Source organism: Vipera berus, assembly GCF_964194415.1.
Source record: "Vipera berus genome assembly, chromosome: 3".
Taxonomy (NCBI): domain Eukaryota; kingdom Metazoa; phylum Chordata; class Lepidosauria; order Squamata; family Viperidae; genus Vipera; species Vipera berus.
The window spans coordinates 128,196,105-128,213,967 of NC_138204.1; the positions used below are offsets into that span (position 1 = coordinate 128,196,105).

Sequence of the window (17,863 nt, forward strand, 5' to 3'; positions counted from 1 at the left end):
GGAATATTGTTTCTATAGTTAACCTTTAGTAGGTTCTGTGTCATAGTTTGTTTAAAAGAATAACAAAAAATATCTCCAAAGTAGAATTCAGTAGATATCATCTCCTTTCCATGTGTAATGTATTGTGCTTTAAAGCCATTGTTTCATGTGAAAGATTTTCAGATCATGACAAGTCCTCTTGCATCTGAGATAATTTACAATTCTTTTTTACCAAAATTTTAAATAACATGTCATTGAATGAAATGACTCCTTACTGCACTTCTCAAGATAACTACAAAACACTTGATTAAAGAGGGCTGCCTTGCTATTTTTTTAAAGAACCACATTGATATGTTGTATTGATTTACATACCTGTTTTTATTCTTTTATTAATTCATACTCTTGCCTACTAACTTATCTTATAGTCCAAGTTGTAGACTTTCATAATATATGCTGCAGGACATTCTTGGTGATACTTTGAATAGTGCCTTAGGGGATAATCTGTTCAAATTGGTGTGAGAGAAAAAAGAAAGAATGCTATCACCTCCCTCCCTCCCTCCCTCCCTCCCTCCCTCCCTCCCTCCCTCCCTCCCTTCCTTCCTTCCTTCCTTCCTTCCTTCCATATGACCAACCTCTGTACCTCTGTCTGCTACCAGTTGTCTCTTTCTCTCTTTCCCACATACTCTTGCTTGTTTGGGATGATCAAAAAGCTTTTTAAAGATCTTCAAAAAGATTTTAACCTTTGAAATCTGGCATATATTTAACACCTAAATTGTACTAAGAAAAGTCCACTTTAATGGAATACAGCCAGATTTTAAAATGTGCATGACGTGATGAAACAAAGCAGTGCCATCTAGAGGAAACGCCAGTGATAGAGGATTGATTGCACTCTTTTGCTCGCTCAAAAAAGAGAATTACAGAAACGTACAATAAGAAGTTTAGAGTTATTTGTGATCCTGGTTTCTGTGGCTGTGGAAAATAATTATTAGCTACCTTCCCTTTATCTTCACGAATCTAAGTCATCTTTTCTTCAGACTGAAAATCCCAAATTTCTTCAGCCTATAATTAATTTGGCTGACAGGCCAAACATTTTAGCAGGATAAGGAAGAAAAAATGATGATTATTCTGTTTTTTACTCCATTTTTAAAAATCCATTATTTTCTCAATAACACTGCATAGGATTTAAATATGAAAGTCGCTTTTATAAGGAAATGCCCTTGAAATAGATTATAATCTAACAATTCTACAGTTTGCTCTAATGAAAGAAATAAAAAATATAGTGATGAAAAAGAAGAGGAGAAAAATAAGGGAACTCTCTGTGCACAGGAAAGACTTATCCTGGATTTTAAATGCACTAGAAAAAAGAGCAAACTTTCAAAAGAGAAGCATTGCTAATAATAAAAACACGTGACATCTTAGATGTGTGTATGTAGAATAATTAAAAATATAATTTAAAGATAAGTATTGATTTATAATTGGTTATTTAAGTTTTTAAAAGAATGCAAAAAAGAAAAATACACAGTTATATAAAAAAGCATAAAATATATACATACAAAATGTATATTTATAGAGATACATTATATGAAATAAATTGATTTATTACAATCATCCTTGGTTAGTATATGTTAATCAGTTCTGCAAACTGCTGAATAGTTAAAGCATGTTTGTGTTTCCAATGCTGAACAGTAAATCTTTTGATTGTAAGTCCATTTTTTTTAATTTAGTGATCAATTCCCCTGTGATTGAAATAGAATACAATTGGTTATTATTGATATTGATATCATTATAGTTGTATCAGTAAAGATAAAGCAGTAGTGATAAAAATCAGTAAGAAATTACTGATTTTTAGATAGTCATGTCAATTTGAGTTTTGTGAAACAGCTAGATATTATTGATACTATAATATTGACTCTGTTCATATCATGTGACTATGATAATGATAGTAGCTGTCCCAATTATTTATGTGGTAGATGGGAATAGATATTGCAAGACAAACCTACAATATAAACTCTTTGGAAAGCATGTATGTTTGTAAGTGCAAATTATTATTTTGTCTTTCCAAAGCTATTTTGCATAGACTTTTCACCTATTGTATATTGAAATTTATTATATAGCATATATTTTGTCAAGCCACAATATTATTGGTTCTCTGCAACAAAATGGAAGAATGAATTCCACACTACTTTTAGAAAAACCCAAATATATATACATATACATATACATACATACACATACATACATACATATATTGTATATACACACATACATACATATACATATAGTAAAGGTAAAGGTAAAGGTTCCCCCGCACATGTGTGCTAGTCGTTTCCGACTCTAGGGGCCGGTGCTCATCTCCGTTTCATAGCCGAAGAGCCAGCGCTTGTCCGAGGACATCTCCGTGGTCATGTGGCCGGCATGACTAGACGCCAAAGGCGCACGGAACGCTGTTACCTTCCCACCGTAGTGGTCCCTATTTTTCTACTTGCATTTTTACGTGCTTTCGAACTGCTAGGTGGGCAGAAGCTGGGACGAGTAACAGGCGCTCACTCTGCTACGCGGCACTCGGGATTTGACCCGCCAAACTGCCGACCTTCCGATCGACAAGCTCAGCGTCCTAACCCACTGAGCCACCGCGTCCCTTACACATACACATATACATATATACACACACAAATATACATACATAATATATATATACACACACGTGTGTATGTATATATGTGTATGTATATGTGTATATACACACGTATGTGTGTATACACACACACACACACACACACACACACACACACACACACACACACATACAGAGAGAGAGGGGGGTTTTCAGTTGGGAAGTCAAGATATTGAATGGTCTTGTTGCGAATTAAAAATCCAGTCTTAATTCCCAAGTAGTACATGTTATAAGAACAGGCCTCTGCCTGTTTTGAATTAGCTGACATGGCAAAAATGCTGATCTTTACTTGGCTTGCTTATGTTTGGCCAGGCTCAGTTAATCCATGACAGAAACACTGCATCCCATGGAACAGGAATGGTTAGATCACAGACAACTATTGTTGCCCCAGAAAAAGTACAGATGACCTGGACAAAAGAGAAACTTGTATCTGAAAAGCATAAAAATAAAGAAGCATGTGCACCAGGCTACAAAGATATCTTCAGTATGAAACCGTAAGTAGTTACTTAAGTAATAGAAGAAGTTATTAAGAACAGATGAGTTCCAGGCTTGTGAATGTGCTTAATCGTATATTTCAATGCTGAAAGTGTAAATTATTCTATTTTCCTTTTTGCTTATACAGCCTTCTCTTTATCCTAACATTCTTTATGATAACTCTTAATTCACCGACATGGGTTATACACTTGCACAGAGCCTCATCTAGAACTTACTAAATTGTGTGATTGAACACTTGCCTTTCACATGTTTTGTGCAACTAATCGATGCAATTTCATTTTAACAATCAGAACATTAGCAGTTTGTCCATATACTTCAGGCATTTGAACACAAGATTGCTTCCCTAATAAGAGTCACACCCCCTTATTACTCTCCAACTATTGCATCACATAATGGATGTGACCTCAACTGTCTATTTTGATCCTCTTAAGATGTCTCCCCTATTGAAGTACCTTTGTTGCTGTTCTTTGAACATTCAGTAGATGTAAGATAGTTTTTCTCCTATGTTAAGAAGTCCTTCCGTAGGTGGTTAATTGCAGACAAATTCACCTTTCTTCCCATCGTATGTCCTAACTACCTCTTTAGATGGGTTGCACACCTCTGAGCTCTCTGTAAGGAATTTAGTCCAGGTATGAAACATCCCAAGTATCAGCCAGTTTGATACTCTGAGCCCTCCAAGGCCTTTTCTGTAACCAATTCTCTAGATTATATTGGAGAGTGAACAAACAGGATGGTACCCATGCTTCGAATTTTGTATTACAGGCTTGACATTTGTGTGTCCGTCATTCCATCTTTGTTCTGGCAATCCATAGGACAGAATGTAACAATATTCTCACCATTTAGCTTGGCCCTATTGGGATGACCCAAATGGAAATTGCCTCCCTCGGCAATTCTTCATGTGAAATTTCACTGGGGCAATCCTAAAATGAATCTCTGCTTCATGAGACACAGCAAATATTTGCCCAGAAACACTGGGCAAACATTGTCCTTTGACAACTTCAAAGTGTAGAGATTGGCTCTCTCTTTAGAATGGAATGGAATGGAATAGAATGGAATAGAATAGAATAGAATGTAAAGTAGAGTGGAGTGGAGTGGAGTGGAATGGAATGGAATAGAATAGAATACAATGTAAAGTAGAGTGGAGTGGAGTGGAATGGAATGGAATGGAATGGAATAGAATGGAATGTAAAGTGGAGTGGAATGGAATGGAATGGAATAGAATAGAATAGAATAGAATAGAATAGAATAGAATAGAATAGAATAGAATAGAATAGAATAGAATAGAATAGAATAGAATAGAATAGAATAGAATAGAATAGAATAGAGCTGGAAGGGACCTTGGAGGTCTTCTAGTCCAGCCTTCTGCTCAAGCAGGAGGACCTGTCCTGTACCATCTCAGACAGGTGATTGTCCAGTCTCTTTTTAAAAACTTTGAGCGATGGAGCGCCCACGATTTCTGGGGGTAAGCTTTTCCACTGATTGATTGTCCTGACTGTCAGAAAGTTTCTCCTTAATTCCAGGTTGCTTCTCTCTTTTTCATCCCTTTTCTTTTTCTTCCAACAAGATGTTCTTTTCTTTTTTTAATCCCTTATCAAAGTGTTTCACGAACGCCCTAATACATCTCTCTCCTCTGCTTCTGTCTAACCTGAAGTCTGTGTCAGAATCCATTTATATCACATTTCATAATTGTATAGGTAGAACAACGTGCTATTTCTGAGGATTCTGCCATCTCTCCGAGGGGGGGGAGAGGATGGTTACTAAAGCGATTTTCAAACAACAGGGGATGTCTTAACTGGGGAAGGGAGGGGGACAGACAGGTCTGGATTGTATCTTCATTTACAACTGAAAAGGAAAGCAATAACCATAAAACCAAGGAGAGTTCCCTTTCCCATGGAAGGACCTGACACCTAGCAACTGACGACAGCCTGACCAAATGGATGAAGGGAGGGGCTGAAATGGGAATGGTTTATATAGGATTGAAATGTAACTTTTGTCAGATTCCGTCTTGTATTCCCACAATCGATTCCATCCTAGTAAACATTTTCCTTTTGGACTAAACTTGCATCCAAGAGTTCTTATTTCCTAAGATGTGGATTGAGGTGGGTCCTGACAGTAGACGGAATCTGCTTTAAGAGTCAACCTGGAAGGGAAAACCTTACCGGGAGACTTTGCAACAAATACAATGTCTGGCGACGAAGCAAGAGAGGAGGGAAGCCCCATGGAGGGGGAGTCTTCCCCCCAAATGGAATCCCAGAGACAATGGGAAGCTGAAGCAGCATATTCCCCCGGGGAAGAAGCGGTGGAGCAGTACAACCGAAAACCCCGGTGGTCGATGGGCGTTAGAAGGAAAAGTGAGTGGGAAAAGGCTTCGGGAGAAACGACCCTGAGGCGTAGCAACCACCAACCGGAATGGAGGCAAGAGATGGAGAGTTCCCTGCACGCCAGCGAGGAGGAGCGGATCCTGGAAAAGGCCATTGATCTGATGAAAGCAACCCTGAGTTCACTGAGGGAGGAGAGAGCTGAAAATCGCAACCGAGGCAGTGCCTGGGGACGCAACTGGAAAGGTAACGGAGGGGATCCAACACCTGAAACCCCGGGGCTATCCAATGGAACAGGAATTGCTGCCTCAGCAGTACCCACCCCCCCCAGAACCACAGATGGGGACCAGGATGAGGAGCGATACCGGCCACGGCGCAGACAACGCTCCAGCCAAAGACTCCCGCCCCTGGAAGTCAAATTCAAGGGGGAGCCATCACGACTGGGATTTTTCCTAACCCAAGTCCTCAGCTACATGGAAGAGTACGGACGGGACATCCCCAGTGACAAAACACACATCCGAATTGTGCAATCTGCCCTGGACGGGACGGCTGCAGACTGGGTGGTGAACTTGCATGACTCCAACGCCCCAGAACTCAACGACTTCAACCGATTCATGTCATCTTTGAGGCGACGGTTCGAGGATCCTTTGGCTGACCGTAAGGCCCGGGAGAGAATCAAAACGGTGAGGCAGGGCAGGCGAGCAGTGGCTGATTATACCCAAGAATTCCGAGCCATTGCCAGCAAGCTGAACTGGCCAGAAGACATCCTCCTTAGCCACTTCAAAGACGGTCTGAACTACGACCTGTATGATGCTTGCCTGCCTCGAGGAGACCCACCCCACCTCGATGACTGGTACATCCTGGCGGAGGAAGTGGAAATAGACCTACTGAAGAGACACCGCAGAGGAAAACCATGGGGCCGCCTGCCACCCGAGCAAACACGCGAGGGGGAAAAACCACCAGCCACAGCCAAAAAATCAACAAGTTGTTTCAACTGCGGGAGAGAGGGCCACCGTGCTGCAGAATGTCGTTCAAAAGCTCCCCCACGAAAACCAGAGGCATCATCCTCCAAGAAGCCGGGGAAGCCCCAAGGCAACACAAAAGAATCTTCCATGAAGGGGACAGAGGCTGTAGAGTCCACAATTGCTGCCAGGAACTGGGACTGGACTCCGGCCTGCACCGCAGGGACGGTGGACAACTCGGAAGACAGCTCAGAGGGAGAACCATTGGTAAGTGGACCCCTTCCACCCATACTTAAGACAGTGACTATATTAGCTTCCCCTATGCCTGAAGCAGCCAAAATAAAAGCTCTGATAGACTCTGGGTGCATCCGCTGCCTTATCAGCCCAACGCTGGTGGAGAGATTGAGCATCCCAGTGAGGAGGCTAAAACAACCAATCTCTTTTAGTCAATTAGCTGGGACAATAGCAGGGGCAGGACCAGCCACCCTAGCCACTTTACCAATCCACCTATCACTGGGGCCCCATGAGGAGGACATAACGTTTATAGTGGCCCCAGGCATGGAATGCCCAATGATCCTAGGACTGGAATGGCTGAAGAAATGGAACCCCGGGATAAACTGGAGGACAGCAGAACTTAATTTCCCAAAGGGGGGGCAGAAGAACTTAGACTCCAAAAGCACCCCCCCAACCCAGAGGGAGGAGACAGCAGCAGTGGGGAAAGAGAAGGGATTACCAGAGATACCGGAGGAATACAGGGACCTGGCTGAGGTTTTCAGTGAGGAAAGAGCAGATGAGCTTCCCCCCCACCGCCCCACAGACTGCACCATAGAATTCAAACCTGGGGCAAAACTCCCAAAACCCAGGATGTATGCCATGAGCCCAAGGGAAATGGCAGAAATGGAGAGATTCATAAAGAAAAACTTAGAAAGAGGATTTATTGAGCCTGCCAAACCCAAAGTGGCCGCCCCGGTTCTGTTCAGGGAGAAGAAGGATGGGTCCTTTCGTTTGGTTGTGGACTATAGAAATTTGAACACAATTAGTGAATGTAATCTGTACCCCCTTCCCCTAAGGAAGGATATGTTATCCCACCTATCGAAAGGAAAGATTTTTACCAAACTAGACCTGAGGGAAGCATACTACCGTATTAGGATTAAGGAAGGAGACGAATGGAAGACTGCATTCAACTGCCCAATGGGGTGCTATCAATTCAAAGTATTGCCATTCGGACTGCAAGGGGCCCCCGCAGTCTTTATGCAATTAATTAATGACGTGCTGAGAGAGCACCTATATAAGGGGGTCCTGGTTTACCTCGATGACATCCTTATCTTCACAGAAACCAAAGAGGAACATATCAAACTAGTCAGAGCAGTCCTGAAGAAGTTGCGAGCTGCCCACTTATGCTAAATTATCGAAGTGTGAATTCCATCAGGAAAAAATCGACTACCTGGGATATCGCATATCTCCAGAGGGCATCGAAATGGACCCTGAGAAGGTCAGGGCAGTACTAGAGTGGGCACCCCCCCGCACACGGAAGCAATTGCAAAGTTTCCTGGGGTTTGCAAACTTCTACCGCCAATTCATCCCCGCATTTGGCCAAATAGCCATGCCCCTCACAAATTTGTTGAAAACGAAGGGGGGGTCACCCGTGAAACCCAGCCAGCCTCTGAAATGGTCAATGGAATGTCAAGCAGCATTTGAGAGGCTAAAGAGACTTTTTTCTGCTGAACCTGTCCTAAAACACCCAGATCCCGACAAACCTTTTGTAATACAGGCAGATGCGAGTGATGTAGCGGTAGGAGCCGTACTATTACAAGAAAATGATGGGGGGACATTGCAACCATGCGCATACACATCCAGAAAACTCACAGAAACAGAACAACGCTGGCCAATATGGGAAAAAGAGGCATTCTCGTTGAGGTGGGCATTACTAACATGGCGCCAATTTTTAGAAGGAAATAAAATACCTTTCCAGGTCTGGACAGACCACAAAAATTTGGAAGCACTAAAAACGCCCAGGAAGCTCACTCCTAAGCAAGCCCGCTGGTCCCAACATTTTCACCGATTCAATTTCACTCTCAAACACTTACCGGGGGGAAAGAACTTCCTGGAAGATGGATTATCCCGCATGCCCCAATATAACAGCACAAGAGTTACTGACTTTAAACCACTTGTACCGGAACAACAACTGGCAGCACCAGTCACCACCAGGGCACAAGAAAAAATGAAGCCGAAGGTAGATAGCCAAACTGGAATAGAATTCAGGAAATCTTTGGAAAGTGATGAATGGTTCCAGAAAAATAAACATGTGTGCACAATTAAAGATGGACTGCCGTGGGTGGGGGAGAAGCTATATATACCTGCCACACAGAGAATCAATTTCATGCAACTGTGCCATGATACAAAATCAGCAGGACACTTTGGCTTTGTAAAAACCTTACACTTAACTAAAAGGCAATTTTGGTGGCCATCTATGAAAAAGGACATAGAAAGCTATGTGGGTAGCTGTCAAATTTGCGCGATGGCCAAAAGACTGCAAGGGAAACCGCCAGGTCTGTTACAACCGGTGGCAAACCCCTCAGCCCCATGGAAAGAAATAGCCATGGATTTTATCGTAGAACTGCCAGAAAGTAATGGAAACACCGTAGTCTGGACTGTCACAGATCTGTTCTCTAAGCAAGTACATTTCATACCTTGCCAAAAAATCCCGACTGCAAAAGCATTAGCAAAACTTTTTGTACAGCATATTTACAGATTGCACGGGGTACCACAACGCATCATATCTGACAGAGGGGTGCAATTTACGTCGGCATTTTGGAAAGAATTTTTATCCCTCTTAGGAACCACCCAAGGACTGTCATCTAGTCACCATCCTCAGACAGACGGAGCTTCTGAAAGACTTAATAATATACTTGAACAATATCTGAGATGCTATATTAATTTTCAGCAGTCCGACTGGACGGACCTACTGCCTTTTGCAGAAGTAGCATATAATAATGCAGTCCACTCAAGCACAAGTTACACTCCTTTTCAAGTAGCTACAGGCCAGAGTTTCAACCCAATACCAGAACTAACCCCAAAAGAACCGGTTATCCCTGATCTGAAGGAATGGATTGCTCAATTACAAAATACATGGCCAATCGTTAGGAAAGCGTTGGAAGATGCCAGAAAAGCATACAAGACACAGGCAGACAAAAATAGAACCAATCCCACACCATTTAGGGTAGGAGAGATGGTATATTTATCCACAAAATACCTGAAATCACTCCAACCCTGTAAAAAACTAGGACCAAAATATATTGGACCCTTTCCAATTAAAAGAATCATAAACCCAGTAACAGTTGAATTAGAACTACCCAAAAATCTTAGACGAATACACCCAACCTTCCACTGCAGTCTATTAAAGAGAGAACAACAATCACCACTACGAGAAAAAATCCCACCACCACCACCCCCCATCATGGTGGAAGGAGAACAACATTTTGAAGTGAAAGAAATCTTAGATTCCAGAAAACACCATGGAACAATACAATATTTAGTGGCATGGAAACACCTCCCCTCCTCAGAAAATGAGTGGGTTAACAAACTCCATGTTAAAGCACCTAAGCTGCTTAAGAGGTTTCATACAGAATATCCAAACAAACCAGGCTAACATTTATATGTTTTCTTTCCCCACAGATGGACTCATCTTTTTTCTGAAAGGAGAGCCGAATGTCAGAATCCATTTATATCACATTTCATAATTGTATAGGTAGAACAACGTGCTATTTCTGAGGATTCTGCCATCTCTCCGAGGGGGGGGGAGAGGATGGTTACTAAAGCGATTTTCAAACAACAGGGGATGTCTTAACTGGGGAAGGGAGGGGGACAGACAGGTCTGGATTGTATCTTCATTTACAACTGAAAAGGAAAGCAATAACCATAAAACCAAGGAGAGTTCCCTTTCCCATGGAAGGACCTGACACCTAGCAACTGACGACAGCCTGACCAAATGGATGAGGGGAGGGGCTGAAATGGGAATGGTTTATATAGGATTGAAATGTAACTTTTGTCAGATTCCGTCTTGTATTCCCACAATCGATTCCATCCTAGTAAACATTTTCCTTTTGGACTAAACTTGCATCCAAGAGTTCTTATTTCCTAAGATGTGGATTGAGGTGGGTCCTGACAGTCTGTCTCTTCTTTGTATGCCTTTGATCCTAAGCTTTCCCCCACCCACCCAAATTTACCTTCATTCATAGAAAGTAGCTTTTTTGGTAGCCATAATATCATCTTGTGGATCTAATGATCTGCGGGCCTTAAGAAGAGGTTCTCCCTTTTGAAGAAGAAAAAGGAAAGTGGTTTTCACCCATATATTTATTTATTTCTAAAAGCAATTATTTATTTCTAAAAGCAGTAATCCCCTTCATGGATTACTGCCTTGTCGTGGCGAAGGGGCTTGCGTAATTCAATGAAGCTATGAGCTATGCCGTGCAGGGCCACCCAAGACGGACAGGTCATAGCCGAGAGTTCTGACAAAACGTGATCCACTGGAGAAGGAAATGGCAACCCACTCCAGTATCTTTGCCATGAAAACCCTATGGACAGTACCAAAAGGCAAAACGATATGACGCTGGGAGATGAGCCCCTCAGGTCGGAAGGCGTCCAATATGCTACTGGGGAAGAGCAGAGGGCTAGTACTAGTAGCGCCAGAAAGAATGAAGCGACTGGGCCAAAGCCGAAAGGACGCTCAGCTGTGGATGTGTCTGGTGGTGAAAGGAAAGTCCGATGCTGTAAAGATTTTTTCTCCATAGGAACCTGGAATGTAAGATCCATGAATCAAGGAAAGCTGGACGTGGTCAAACAAGAGATGACAAGACTGAACATCGACATCTTAGGTATCAGCGAACTAAAATGGACAGGAATGGGTGAATTTAATTCAGATGACCATCAGGTATACTACTGCGGGCAAGAATCCCTCAGAAGAAATGGAGTAGCCTTCATAGTCAATAAAAGAGTAGGAAAAGCAATACTGGGATACAACCCTCAAAATGACAGAATGATCTCAGTTCGAATCCAAGGCAAACCATTCAATATCACAGTAGTCCAAGTCTATGCCCCAACCACCAGTGCTGAAGAGGATGAAATTGACCGGTTCTATGAAGCCCTACAGCACCTTATAGAACTAACACCAAAAAATGATGTCCTTATCGTCATGGGGGATTGGAATGCTAAAGTAGGAAGCCAAAAGATAACCGGAATAACAGGCAAGTTTGGCCTTGGAGTACAAAATGAAGCAGGGCACAGGCTGATAGAATTTTGTCAAGAGAATACGATGGTCATAGCAAACACTCTTTTCCAACAACCCAAGAGACGGCTCTACACATGGACATCACCAGACGGTCATCACAGAAATCAGATTGACTATATGCTCTGCAGCCAAAGATGGAGAAGCTCTATACAGTCAGTAAAAACAAGACCAGGAGCTGACTGTGGCTCAGACCATGAGCTTCTCCTTGCAAAGTTTAAGCTTAAACTGAAGAAAGTAGGGAAAAGCACTAGGCCACTCAGGTATGAATTAAATCATATCCCTGTTGAATATACAGTAGAGGTGACAAATAGATTTAAGGAATTAGATCTGATAGACAGAGTGCCTGAAGAACTATGGACAGAGGTTCGCGACATTGTACAACAGGTAGCAACCAAAACCATCTCAAAGAAAAAGAAATGCAAGAAAGCAAAATGGCTGTCTGAGGAAGCTTTGCAAATAGCTAAGGAAAGGAGGGAAGCGAAAGGCAAGGGAGAAAAACATAGATATGCCCAATTGAATGCAGAATTCCAGAGAATAGCTAGAAGAGATAAGAATGCCTTCTTAAATGAACAGTGCAAAGAAATAGAAGAAAACAATAGAATAGGGAGGACCAGAGATCTTTTCAAGAAAATTGGAGAGATGAAGGGAACGTTTAATGCAAAAATGGGCATGATAAAGGACCAAAATGGCAGGGACCTAACAGAGGCAGAAGAGATTAAGAAGAGGTGGCAAAATTACACAGAAGAACTATACAAGAATGAGCTTAACGTCCCTGATAATCAAATTGAGGTGGTCACTGACCTCGAGCCAGACATCCTAGAATGTGAAGTGAAGTGGGCCTTAGAAAAGCTGAGCAACAACAAAGCTAGTGGAGGTGACAGTATTCCAGCTGAGCTATTCAAAATCTTAAAAGACAGTGCAGTAAAAGTGCTACACTCAATTTGCCAGCAAATTTGGAAAACTCAACAGTGGCCACAGGATTGGAAAAGATCAGTTTACATTCCAATTCCAAAGAAAGGCAGTGCCAAAGAATGTTCAAACTATCGCACCATTGCACTCATTTCTCATGCTAGTAAAGTCATGCTTAAAATCCTACAAGCTAGACTTCAGCAGTATGTGGATCGAGAACTACCAGAAGTACAGGCAGGATTTCGAAGAGGCAGAGGAACTAGAGATCAAATTGCCAACATACGCTGGATCATGGAGAAAGCTAGGGAGTTCCAGAAAAACATCTACTTCTGCTTCATTGACTATGCTAAAGCCTTTGATTGTGTGGATCATAACAAACTGTGGCAAGTTCTTAAAGAGATGGGAGTACCAGACCATCTTATTTGTCTCTTGAGAAACCTATATGCGGGTCAAGAAGCAACAGTGAGAACTGGACATGGAACCACTGATTGGTTCAAAATTGGGAAAGGAGTCCGGCAAGGCTGTATACTGTCGCCCTGCCTATTTAACTTATATGCAGAGCACATCATGAGAAAGGCAGGGCTAGATGAATCAAAAGTTGGAATTAAGATTGCCGGAAGAAATATCAACAACCTAAGATACGCAGATGATACCACTCTAATGGCAGAAAGTGAAGAAGAACTAAAGAGCCTCTTGTTGCGGGTGAAGGAGAGTGCAAAACTTGGGTTGAAACTTAACATTAAGAAAACCAAGATCATGGCATCTGGCCCTCTCAATTCCTGGCAAATAGATGGGGAAGAAATGGAGGTAGTGACAGATTTTATTTTCCTGGGCTCCAAGATCACTGCAGACGGGGACTGTAGCCAAGAAATTAAAGGACGCTTGCTCCTGGGGAGGAAAGCCATGACAAATCTAGACAGCACACTAAAAAGCAGAGACATCACCCTGTCAACAAAAGTGCGTATAGTCAAGGCTATGGTTTTCCCAGTTGCAATGTATGGCAGTGAAAGTTGGACCATAAGAAAGGCTGAGCGCCAAAGAATTGAGGCCTTTGAACTATGGTGCTGGAGAAGACTCCTGCGAGTCCCTTGGACTGCAAGGCGATCAAACCGGTCAGTCCTAGAGGAGATCAATCCTGACTGCTCTTTAGAAGGCCAGATCCTGAAGCTAAAACTCAAATACTTTGGCCACCTAATGAGAAGGAAGGACTCACTGGAGAAAAGCCTAATGCTGGGAAAGATCGAGGGCAATAGAAGAAGGGGACGACAGAGAATGAGGTGGCTGGATGGAGTCACTGAAGCAGTAGGCGTGAGCTTAAATGGACTCCAGAAGATGGTAGAGGACAGAAAGGCCTGGAGGAATGTTGTCCATAGGGTCACGATGGGTCGGACACGACTTCGCAGCTAACAACAACAAAAGCAATGATCTTTCACTTAAATCAAAATATTTTCCTGGTCTCTCAAACCACTGGAAAATTTGTATCATTCTCTTGAATGTCTTTCCTGATCTAATTTTTTGCCTGGGTTGTATAGCATCCTTTTAGTAAGACCAGTATTTATTCTTGGCCATTCAAGTCCCATCTAAAGGGCATAATCTGTCTACATAGGATTTCTCCAAGTGCATAATAGCATCCATCAGGCTTTGCTAAGAACTGACCAAACCTTCTTTCAAGTTATTCCTTGACCAAATTGTGCTGGCTAGCCATGCAAGCCTAGCCCATCATCTTCATTCAGCGCTATAAACTGGATTTATGTTCCATAGAAATTGAACTTTTGGAAGAGTTATTCTCTCTTCATTACTTTTTCATGACTAGTTCTGGAAATTTCTGGACATAGCTCTGTGCAGGCTCATAACTCGTATTGAAGAACTGCAGTTCTAGATGAACATCCTGTTCTTCTGAGACCATTAGTAATTTTTTCAATTCCTGAATTTCACATTCTTAATATATGAAGTTATGGACATTCATGTACTTTCAGATATGTTTGATATAATGTCTGTATTTGCAGAATTCTGTATGCTTTTCATCTCTTTGCTTCCTTTTCAAAACATTGTGCACACAGTATTTAAAATAAAGAAACAATTGTTTGGTGTAATAGTTAAGGTAGTGGCTGAGAAAGCAGGAGAGTGTGAGTTCTAGGCTGCCCTTATGCATGAAAGCAGCTGGGTGAGTTTGGCCTAGTTCCTCTCAGCTCATCCTACCTAATTCTGTTGATGTGAGGAAAATAGGAGGTAGGAGTTATCAACTAATAATTGATATTCAATATACCTCTTTCAGAAGACTTGTTGTTTCGACTTTTTAAGATGGAACAACAAAATGTTTTTAACACTTTTAACAAAAATAATATTATATTAGCCATTGTGCGTTTACTGTGTCTCATGCCACATTAAAAGTCTGTGTCCCCATCAGTGAAATGAAAAAAATAAGATTTTTCTCTGAACAAAAATCTACCTCATTCTAAACAAATCTTTATGCGCCTGACATTCCTCGTATCTTTTTTCTATTTTCATCCTGTTAATGTTTTAAATGTTTTCCAGTATTTTGTGCATTAATTTTAACTATAATCTCCATAGCCATTGTTTTGCAGAGACAGAATATAGCAAGCCTTTCTCTTCCAAAAAGGAATAAATCATTTCCTACCTGTTCTATTCCCTTAGTAATCCTAAAAACATTTCACAGTAAATTCTGAGCAGAGTGGTTTTAAGCTGCACTGTTCATTAGAAAAGTCATTTGTCCACTGTGAAAACAAACTCCTTACATTCTTGAATTCGTAAATTAAATACATTCAAGGACTACTGAGAACAGTTTTTCCCTTTGTCGTTTGTGAAGTATTTCAGAGGTGTTTTTTTCTTGAATAAATAGGGCCTTGAAAAATTTACAAAAGAAAGAAACAAATACAGGCATAGAAGAACAGACTTAAGATACCCAAAGATTGCAAATGGATAGAGTTACCAAAATACATTGAGAAAATTCTTTACCAAGGGAAATACTTCGTTTAATCAATATACAAGTAATCCTCGGTTAATGATTGTCCTGTTTACCAACCATTCGATATTACTTACGATGGCACTGAAAAAGTAACTTTATGACCATCTTTAAACATATGACCACAGTATCCTTGTAGTCCTATGATTGCCACTTGGACATTCACAACCACCACACATTTAAGACAGTTGCCGTACTCCGTTTGCTTCAGAGCTGACTTCTAACAAACTAGGTAAATGAGAAGCTGGCAGTAAAATTGCAGGCCATGGTCACGTGATGTCTCAGTTTATGACTGCTGCAGAACCGATGTAAGACTGGCATAGTCCCATGATGTTTCATTTAAAGGCTGTGTCAATTAGCCACAGATTTGCCAGTGGTCAATTGTGGTCATTAAATGAAGACTCCCTGTATACACATTTCAAAAATACAACTATAAAATGCTGCTGTTTTCCTTATCTTGAGTAACACGTTATGATAGCTCTTGGGAGTAATGTACCCTTTTGAGATTTTAGCATGACCTAAGGAAGTTTTTGTTAGTAGATAGGGGTCCATATAATAGCTATATTACTATTTGCATAATAGTACAAGGAACAGATATCCCTGTAACCACCAGATGGTGATGTAAACTAAATAATAACTGCACAGAAAGGCAGCACCAACCAAGTGAAACTGCCTGCCTAAATAAGTAGAAACAAGTATACTGAAGAAGGGACAAAGTGCATGCCAACAAAAAAAATAACATTATAAGTTAACTGTTTATAATACTTTTTCATAAGCATGGATTGCTTATTCTGTTTATGAATAATAAAAGAGTGATGGAAATTGACTTTCTTGAAGGTGTCGAAGCTCTCATGTCCATTGCAACTTACAACATTGCAACCACTCTTTACATATATTTGCATCTACATATATGAGTATATTGATCTAGGGAAATAATTGTGTATGCCTTTGGAAAAAGAGTGTTGCTTTTTCATTTGTGTATTTGAAAATGCACAAATAATCAGGTTAGCAATTTAATTTTAAAAGTATATACCCAAATATTTCCAAAATAATTTGGTCAGGTAATACGGGGATGAGGAGGACGTTTGTGCTGCCTTGCCCCTACATCCTTTCTTTCTCACCGAGTAACAGACAGTAGCTTCTCCTTTTTGAACACAGTATTTATGTTTTCTCAGGCATCTGGGAGATAGTGTGGCACCATTTGAGTTTTCAAGGGAAAAAAAAATCTCATTATGGAAGGAATATGATCCAGTTTAGGACAGACAGAAAGCAAGTTCAAAGAACCGTTCTTGAATATACAAAATTGGATCCAGATGTACTTATACTAGATTTAATCTTGAGAAAATGTCATTGCTTTCAAAGTGTTTGTTTTTAGTAATACTGAGATAATGCATAGTCAAACCTGTATGGTATTTTAAGTGTTTATGGTAATTTTCAATACCTAAAGTCCACTAAAAATACAGGTACTCGCTAGAAGCTTTCATGTAGCCTGAAATTTAGGAACTTCTCTCTAGAAACAAAAAGAATCCACATCTTGAGAAGATATATACACTGTTTTGCTGGGTCAGTCATGAATGGCTTCTTCAGAAGCAAAAAGTGTGTGGACGTGCCTAGTCATATCTAGGTTTAATGGGAGTGTCAAAGTTGGAGTTACTATAATATTTTGGTTTTTAAAATATAGAAAGCATATTATTACAGATGATTAAAAACTTGAAATCTATTTAGATAGATAGATAGATAGATAGATAGATAGATAGATAGATAGATAGATAGATATAGATATATAGATGTGTATATAAAAATATATGCCCCCTCAAGTGTCAAGTAATACATTACATATTTGTTTCTTTTCCATGTAGAGAATGGGAAAATCTGTAAGTCAAATTTGCTGCAATTTAGGTTGTTTTTCTGTTTGTGCTTTCTTGTTGAATTGTTAGTGCATGTATTAGTTTTGTATTACATGCTTATTGTGTCCATATATTGTGCTTTAGCATGCAAGTGAAATGGCATAGCATTCTTCTCCTGGTTTTTATTTATTTATTTTTTTAAAGTCACATCTCTGTTTTTCTTGTCGACTTTCAATGCAAATAATATTCTAGAGCTCAGCTCATGAAATTTTTGCTTGTATACATCGTTTGACCATTTCTTCATCAAAATCCCAGAATGCAAAGTTTTTTTATTAACTCATTAACCAGAGATGCACAATAGTGTTGAAATAAAAATAACATATTCATTCATAAACACGTAACATTATTT

The 17,863-nt window shown here is 40.6% G+C and overlaps 1 protein-coding gene across 2 annotated transcripts in view; it reads left to right on the plus strand.

The window, feature by feature from the left end:
* SLC12A7 (solute carrier family 12 member 7) overlaps window positions 1-17,863 on the plus strand; it is a 115,306-nt gene that overhangs the window by 83,832 nt on the left and 13,611 nt on the right. For both annotated transcript variants that reach the window (XM_081323470.1, XM_081323471.1), the window contains one exon: window positions 2,966-3,147. In XM_081323470.1, coding sequence (XP_081179596.1) covers window positions 2,966-3,147 — 182 coding nt within the window. The remainder of the gene's footprint in view (window positions 1-2,965; window positions 3,148-17,863) is intronic.